Raw genomic sequence first — 8604 nt, forward strand, 5'->3', positions numbered from 1 at the left:
TTTAGCATTGCAAATAAAGAAAAAGCCAGAGAGTATACGAAGAATTTTCGACCCAAAACTTGCAAGACACTGCTGACTAATGGGGGACTTCAGAGTCTGTACTAGACCGTGATATGGTAATATGTTGTTTCATATACAAGATAAAAAAAGTGAATCAACGAAAAAAGATAAATGTAAATGTGGCATGTGCACTGTAAACACGACTGCAATACTGTGTACTATATCAATCTATTATGATCTTGACACAGGGACTTGACAGGAGTTTTGGGTAAGGTTTCAGTAGGCCTGTTAAATCGTAAAATCTTTTACGTTGTAGCACTTGTTCCCAGTTTTAACACGACTTACAACGATTAAGGTCTCTGCAAGCATCATTAGTTAGCAAGCCTAGAAAGAATATATCATGAAAAGAAATACAAATAAGATTAAAATGATCAAATGAGTGTGTATTTATGTAAAATATATTCCCCTTTTCTCAAGAGTGTTTCTGACAAAGTTTGGTGAAAATGCGTTCTTGTAAGGATTGCTACTATTTCCCTAATTGGTTCTGCCCTCCTTCCCCAGAATGGTCATTCACAATTTATGCTAAATATGTTTTCCTGTCCGTTTAGGACATTTATGACCAAATTTGGTGAGAAATCGCTCATCACTTTATGACAAGACAAGGCCCTCCTCCTCCTTCTTCTACACAACACCGTCAATTATGACAATTAGATCGTGGTGATCTGTAGGGGTGCAGGGGTGTGAAGGGAATTATAAGATAAAAGATGTGTGCAAAACTAATGCATGAACTATGTATGGAATATGTGGCACAGTGCCTTGAAGTCTTGGAGTATGGTGCATTGTGTTGCTGCTACAGCGAGGAGATTCCATTGTGTTATTGTTTGTGGGAAGAATGAATATTTGTAGTGTTCTTTTAAAGAAGAGATTTGTCTGAAAGAATGTGAATTAGAACAGAATGTCTGAATCTGTGCTGGTCTGCTGGTATCACAAACAACAGTTGGACGTCAGATGCTGCACAATCACAAACATGTAAGCTCACCAACAATTTTGCCCAAGTGGTGAGCTAATAAGCAAACAGTATATAATTTGCTGCCCTTTTCCTCCTGTTGTTAGGAATATTAATTGATATCATAAAGAAATAACAAATTCACAAATATATTACCCCAAGCCCTCCACCTCTGGGTCACGAGTTTGAATCCCATGTGGGGCAGTTGCGAGGTACTGACTTCTGCTCGGTAGTTTTTCTCTGGGTACTACGGTTTTCCTCCACCATAAAACCTAGCACGTCCTTACATGACCCTGGCTGTCAATAGTACGCTAAACTAATGAAACGAAATAAAAAAATTATTGCATAGATGTGTAGCTGATATTAGAAAGCAAATTTATGAGTAGCAAATATGAAAAAAATGATATAAGTGGAGTAAATGATTATTAGATTTTGTGGCTTATAATACAGTGTCTTAACTTTAGGTGACTTTGGCAACTAAATTTAGGATCTTATCTTTTCTCTTCTTCCTAACTATCTTTGTTCTTCCTTAAATGTCTCCCTTGACACCTCCTCACTTTTGGCCTTCTGTTGAGTGCTTGCCCGTGTGAGGTAGGCTCTGGGTTCTGTCCCCTGGCCTACACACACCAAAGTCTATAAAAGCGGTAGTTTCTGCTCCTGCTTAGCGTTCAGTATACAGGACAACTGGTTCGCTTGTGTCAGTATAATGTGACCGGGTGGGGTGTGTTGCTTGGTGTCTTCGACGGCATGCTTCAGTGATATAGCACAATAAAAAGGGCAAGAGTTCCACTATACGAGAAGATAAAACACAAATATACTGCAATCTCCCAAAACATAAGCTACTGTTGTAGCGGAAAAGATATCACCTTCTGGAAAAGTCAGTCAGAAGGTGATATCTTTTCTTCTACAACAGTAGCTACCAAAACATGCACCTCACACTTCACACACTCAACACACTGCTTGCAATGGAGGCTGTCTTTACATGACCATGGCTGTTGATAGGATGTTAATCAATCAAACAAACATCCATGTAACTTTGTTGTGTTTTCCAGCTCCTGTAGACAGCAGAAACATGAGTAGCCAGACTGAGATGCTGCGTGAGGAGCTGGAGGTTCTGCAGTCCGTTTACTGTCTTCCTGGTGAATGTGAAGTGGACTTGTCTGGTTAGTTAAGCTCATATTTAATATTAATCATTCACCCCTGAAGACACACTTAGGCTCTTCTAATCAAAGACTAGACCAGTCCATTGTGAAATTTCAAGGGTGAATGAGTTACGCTTCCTGTAAAACCTGAAGGAAAAATCAATTTCTGCCCATTGAAAATTCATGATTCAATTTACCTGTAGAACTTGAGTTTCAATACAGAATTTCAAGATCACAAAATGATGTGGTAAAGTATAATTCCATGATGTCACCAAATTCACATCAAAATATGACATCACAATTACCTGAAAATGGTATTAATTGATGGTAAATCATACTTTACACTAGTCTTTTTGGGATATTGATAACCTTGTATTGTATAGGTACATCTATTACATTAACCTCAACCTGTAATAATTTTAATTTTATTTTAATTTTTAAATTTTATTTCAAAAATTTAATTTTGGAAAAGTGTATGAAGAAAGTCACAATCAAGTGAGTCTGGTTTAATTCTAAAAAGTGTTGCACTAGTCTATGCGACTCTCTGACTTAGATTGTACCTGTTCAATCATCATGTCATCAATAGATTTGCCATAAACTCACTCTTACTTTTAAGTTAATAAATCAGAAAATTGGGGAAATTGTAAAAACTGCTGGATATTTAAGCTCAATACAAATTACAATTATCTGTCATTTTCAGATGGATTTCATAAACTGGCCCTAAAGCTTAGGCCTAACCCAGTTGAAAGTGGAGACCGAATCACAGCCCCAGAAATATGTGTTACATTTTATCTAAGTTCGGAATATCCCAACATTGTGCCTCAGATCTCTATTGTTAGTGCTTACCTTCGCCGAGATCAACTGAGCAAGCTGAGACAAGAGGCCTCCCTACTGGCACAATCTTTACAGGGACAACCAATGTTGGCAGATCTCATATCATTCACACAAGAATATATAGACAAAATCCACAGTGAGTTCACTGACCAGTCAGGTGCCATGTTACAAAGAAATTTACAAACTGGAAGCCAATCAGAGATATGGACAGCTCTTTTGCATCTTGACCATATGCGAGCACGAACTAAATATGTTAAGACCATTCAGAATTGGAGCACAGAGCTTGGACTTGAAGGGAAACTTTTGTTTCAAGGAAAACTTATTTTAATCTTACTGCAAGGTCCACAATCGAAAATCAAGGTAAGTTATCATGGTTTTTTCTCCCATATTTGACAGATAATCCCGCGGTTGCTAGGGAAAAGATAACTCTGTCTTTTACCAGGGTAGAGAAAAAACAGCTCACATGCTCTAGACAATGACGTGACATCATCATCACATGCGGCGACTATTGTCAACGACATCATTCATTTTGACGCATTGCGGCGTTCCTATGATGGGGGTGCTTTGGAAATGTTTGAATATACATGTAACTGCATTTTCATAATTTTTTGTTAAAGTATGGGAGAAAATGACTCTTACATGGGCCTGTCAGGTGGACAGAGATATCTTAATCTTGTGAAAGATTTTGGCCGTCAACCCTCGGTAAGCCTCGGGTTGACCAGGCAAAATCTTTCACACAGGTTGAGATATCCCTGTCCACCTGACAGGCCCATGTAAGATTCTATTAATCTTGTTATATACAAATGTACTCACTCAAGTTTACCTTCAGTATATTCAATGAGTTAATGTATGATTTTTTCCAAAATCTACTTTTTTACTGAAAAAGCCCACCATCAACAGATGGTGGGCTATTCAAATCGCTTTTTGTCCGTGGTGTCCGTCGTCCGTCCTTCCGTCCGTCCGTCCGTCCTTCCGTCCGTCCGTCCGTCCGTCCGTCCGTCCTTCCGTCCGTTAACAATTCTTGTTACCGCTATTTTTCAGAAAGTACTGAAGGGATGTTTCTCAAATTTCATATGCAGGTTCCCCTAGGGCCCTAGTTGTGCATATTGTATTTTGGGACCAATCGGTCAACAAAATGGCCGCCAGGCAGCCATCTTGGATTTTGATAGTTAAAGTTTGTTACCGCTATTTCTCAGAATGTACTGAAGGGATCTTTCTCAAATTTCACATGTAAGTTCCCCTAGGGGCTTAGTTGTGCATATTGCATTTTGGGACCAGTCGGTTAACAAGATGGCCGACAGGCAGCCATCTTGGATTTTGACAATTGAAGTTTGTTACCGCTATTTCTCAGAAAGTACTGAAGGGATCTGTCTCAGATTGCATGTGCAGGTTCCCCTAGGGGCCTAGTTGTGCATTTTGCATTTTGGGACCGATCGATGAACAAGATGGCCGACAGGCCGCCATCTTGGATTTTGACAATTGAACTTTGTTACAGCTATTTCTCAGAAAGTACTGAAGGGATCTGTCTCAAATTGCATGTGCAGATATCCCTAGGGGTCTAGTTGTGCATATTGCATTTTGGGACCGATTGATTAACAAGATGGCCGACAGGCCGCCATCTTGGAAATTGATAGTTAAAGCTTGTTACCACTATTTGTCAGAAAGTACTCAAGGGATCTGTATCAAATTGCATGTGCAGGTTCCCCTAGGGGTCTAGTTGTGCATATTGCATTTTCAGACCCATCGATGAACAAGATGGCCGACAGGACGCCATCTTGGATTTTGATAATTGAAGCTTGTTACCACTATTTCTTAGAAAGTACTGAAGGGATCTGTCTCAAATTTCATGTGCAGGTTCCCCTAGGTCCCTGGTTATGCAAATTAAATTTTGGTACCGATCAGTGAACAAGATGGCCGACAGAACGCCATCTTGGATTTTGACAATTGAAGTTTTTTTCCGCTATGTCTAAGAATGTACTGAAGGGATCTGTCTCAAATTGTATGTGCAGGTTCTTCTAGGGGTGTAGTTGTGCATATTGCATTTTAGGACCGATCGGTGAACAAGATGGCCGACAGGTAGCCATCAAGGATTTTGATAATTAAAGTTTGTTACCGTTATATATCTCAGAAAGCAGTCAAAGGATCTTTCTGAAATTTCATGTGTAGTAATATGTAGTAAAAGCTTGAAAAGCAGAGAAAAGATCCCTCTTTCCTTTGTCAGACAAAGATCGTTCATAGGTGGGCGCCAAGATCCCTCTGGGATCTCTTGTTTACATGGTAATGTAATTGTTTAAGGGTCAAAAGGTGAAGCGCAAACAGTTTTAGTTAGTGAGTTACTGGTTTACTTCCTATGTGTCTCTGCCTATTGAATTCATGGCAGATAGAAGTGCATAGATTTTAATCTTGCTGCGGTTGAAGGAACTGTGATATTTTATCACATAATTGCTTGATATCCAGTGATTTTACTCGTGTAATATTTTTGCATACATCACTAGTGTAATATAACCTTGAGTGCTTTGTATTGGCTAGAAAGCCAATGTGACATCATGGAAAGGAAGTCGTGGGAATTAGAGGCAATTTGCTGCAACACATTTTGACATTGAGATTCCTTAAAATGTAGGTTGTTGCAGTTATTTGATAAAAAGTATCTTAAATTCATGTTAATTTTATATGAGATTTTATGAAACTCATCTAGTCAAGCCAAAAATAGAAATTTCTGAATTGTTTCATAAAATCTCATAGGAAATACACACTCATTTAAGATCCTATATGTACAGAAAGTCATTACTACATGTACCGGTATTAAGATTACGAAGACAATTTTGACTAAATGCAGGAACTAACGAGATTTTATCTTATACCAGGACTATATTATACGACAGAAGAGCGTCTGTGTGGATGTAGACTCTCGTGGACGAAGCTGTAAGGAGAAAATGATGAGGGTTCTATGTGAACAGAAAAGTAGTGCGGCCAGTAAAAGGTACCATACCCCTATATATATATATATCAAAAGATATTTACACAAATCTTACAGTTGAGGACTGGAGTAAAACGGTTCCAGATTCTTATATCCAAAATATAGAATGACATCAGATTGATTATCAATGAGTGAAAAAAACATGCATAATTTCTCATTATAATAAATTCCCTTTTCCATTTGTACAGATTTACAGAATTTGAGGTGAAGGACTGTGAAACACCGAGAGAACTACAAAATGTGTTTACTGAAACTGGACACGAGGACCTGTTCCACAACTTTGTACAAGGCCTTCAAGGCTTCCACACTTAAACATTACTGGACATTGGTCAATTTTAATATTAACAATTCTTAAAAGTAATTATATCAATAAATTTTTAAAAGACCGTCTATGTTTTTCAATATCACTATAAAGCAAAATGTTTATGCAATGTTGACAGCTTGTAATATTATTCACTTGAAGACACTTATGTGCCGTTACTGGCCTTATATGGAACTTCTTGGAAGGTCAACGGAACACGGAAGTCAAGATTATTTAGTTAGACTGGTGTTTCACCTGTTTTTCTACTGCCTGGCATTCACTTTTTGTTTTCTGATTTGCTAGAATTCCTTTTGGAGAGTAAACACAATGTATTATTTAATACATGAATAAGACTACTGGTTTGACTGCTAAAGACAGAAAAAGTGAATCTTTAAATTACAACTTCAAGTTGGTGGATAAGTTTAAAGCCCTACTTTTAATACCAGATTGGAATACAACACACACAGAGAACAATGTGTTAGAAGAAGTTGTCTCCCTTGGTCTTACCTGGAAATATTGACTAGAACGTTGGATTTTTTTACATTGATTCCACTTTCCTGTTGTGATCCTCATTATGAACCAAAATGCAGTATAAAAATTGATGATGACTTAAGCTTAAACAAATGACGAAACAGAAACTTGCTCAAAAACTTTAACATGAAATGGGACGCCAACGCCGACGCCGGGGTGACAACATTAGCTCCCCCTATTCTTCGAGTAGGCGAGCTAAAAATTTTAGGCAGATATATACCAAAGTAATGATTGCAGTAGATTGTCAAAAATGATTATTGAATGTTCCTCGACCTTGTTTACCTCTTGTTTGTGACAAATCTAAGCCCAAAGGCCACTCAGAGATCACTTAAGTCAGGAATACCATGTGAGGTGCCAAAGCCACCAACAGGTGCTGTATGTAAGCTTAAGGCACAGGCCCTTGGCTCTATAGATATACAGACAACTCATTATATGTAGCACTATAGAGATACAGACACCTCATTATATGTAGCACTGTGTCAAGGTTGACAGTACTACACATATATAGAGGTTTCTGTATATCTATAATACCAAGGGTCTGTGTCTTAATGAATTGTGTATGTTATAAAGGACCTCTGAAAACCGACAAAAATGACATCGTCAAATAAGTGTTATACATGTAATTCTTTGTATTACAAATATGTTATAGAAACCTGGACAATGATTTGAATGAAAATTATTAAATAATAACCATGTAATGTGTTCATTATAAACATGTTTTTACTATACTGGTTTTAAAGCTTATCCAGAATTCATAGTTTTCAGTAATGAGAATACTACATTGGCTTTTCAAATGATAGATTACACAGTCACTTTTGTGAAAAGCTATCCATTAGATGTGATGAAAATACAGTTCAGAATGTGCAATAAACGACATGTATATGGAGATAGAATTTAGAATTATTTCATATGAAGACATTCACACTATTCCAAGAATATGTAAGCCATAAAAAAAAATTGGAAAAAAACCCCCAGAAAACTTTTGATACTGTGAATCCTTGGTGACACTTGATACTTCAGGGGTTACTGACGTTATCTATACCCCTGAACTATCTCATAGTAAAACTGGAGACAACAGAACAGGTAATTTAGTCCTTTGATGTACATCAAAAGAGCTGTATAATGATACATTGGGGTTGTGTGCCTTTGAAGTTGGGCATTATTCTCTCTGTTGTCCTCAAAGAAAGTCTCGGAAGGCCTGTGATTGGATTTTTTCTCCTGAGCTGCCTTCAGTTTTACTATGAGATAGTCCAGGGGTGGATGTGACATCAGTTATGGTAACCCCTGTAGTATCAAGGATGTCTTAGTTGGGATTGAACTTTATTGGACCCTACCTCATCTCATCATGTATGGATAAATCCTCTCGAGAGTTAGAATGACTGTGTTCCTCAGAGGACCATGATAAATCCTCCAGAGTTAGAATGAGTCATTCTTCCTCAGAGGACCATGATAAATCCTCCAGAGTTAGAATGACTGTGTTCCTCAGAGGACCATGATAAATCCTCCAGAGTTAGAATGACTCAGTCTTCCTCAGAGGACCATGATAAATCCTCCAGAGTTAGAATGAGTCATTCTTCCTCAGAGGACCATGATAAATCCTCCAGAGTTAAAATGAGTCATTCTTTCTCAGAGGACCATGATAAATCCTCCAGAGTTAGAATGACTCAGTCTTCCTCAGAGGACCATGATAAATCCTCCAGAGTTAGAATGAGTCAGTCTTCCTCAGAGGACCATGATTAATCCTCCAGAGTTAGAATGAGTCATCAGTCTTCCTCAGAGGACCATGATTAATCCTCCAGAGTTAGAATGAGTC

General features: G+C 38.0%; 1 protein-coding gene across 2 annotated transcripts; it reads left to right on the forward strand.

The window, feature by feature from the left end:
• Nucleotides 1-3: 3 nt before the first annotated feature.
• LOC138325264 (RWD domain-containing protein 3-like) lies at nucleotides 4-6613 on the forward strand. 2 transcript variants are annotated; one of them, XM_069270803.1, is made up of 5 exons: nucleotides 4-116; nucleotides 2059-2169; nucleotides 2849-3342; nucleotides 5847-5962; nucleotides 6148-6613. In XM_069270803.1, the coding sequence occupies exons 2-5, from the start codon at nucleotides 2079-2081 to the stop codon at nucleotides 6269-6271; spliced, it is 825 nt and encodes a 274-aa protein (XP_069126904.1). In that variant the 5' UTR covers nucleotides 4-116; nucleotides 2059-2078; the 3' UTR covers nucleotides 6272-6613. The 2 variants fall into 2 exon arrangements, with proteins under 2 accessions (XP_069126904.1, XP_069126905.1); XM_069270804.1 differs by lacking the exon at nucleotides 4-116 and adding an exon at nucleotides 146-268.
• The last annotated feature ends 1991 nt before the right edge of the window (nucleotides 6614-8604 follow it).

The sequence above is a fragment of the Argopecten irradians genome, chromosome 6 (genome assembly GCF_041381155.1).
Source record: "Argopecten irradians isolate NY chromosome 6, Ai_NY, whole genome shotgun sequence".
NCBI lineage: Eukaryota > Metazoa > Mollusca > Bivalvia > Pectinida > Pectinidae > Argopecten > Argopecten irradians.

Coding starts and splice junctions, on each gene's coding strand:
- LOC138325264 (XM_069270803.1), top strand. CDS start 2,079: ATGAGTAGCCAGACTGAGATGCTGCGTGAGGAGCTGGAGGTTCTGCAG. Junction 3,343..5,846: donor GTCCACAATCGAAAATCAAG/GTAAGTTATCAT, acceptor ATCTTATACCAG/GACTATATTATACGACAGAA. Junction 5,963..6,147: donor AGTAGTGCGGCCAGTAAAAG/GTACCATACCCC, acceptor CCATTTGTACAG/ATTTACAGAATTTGAGGTGA.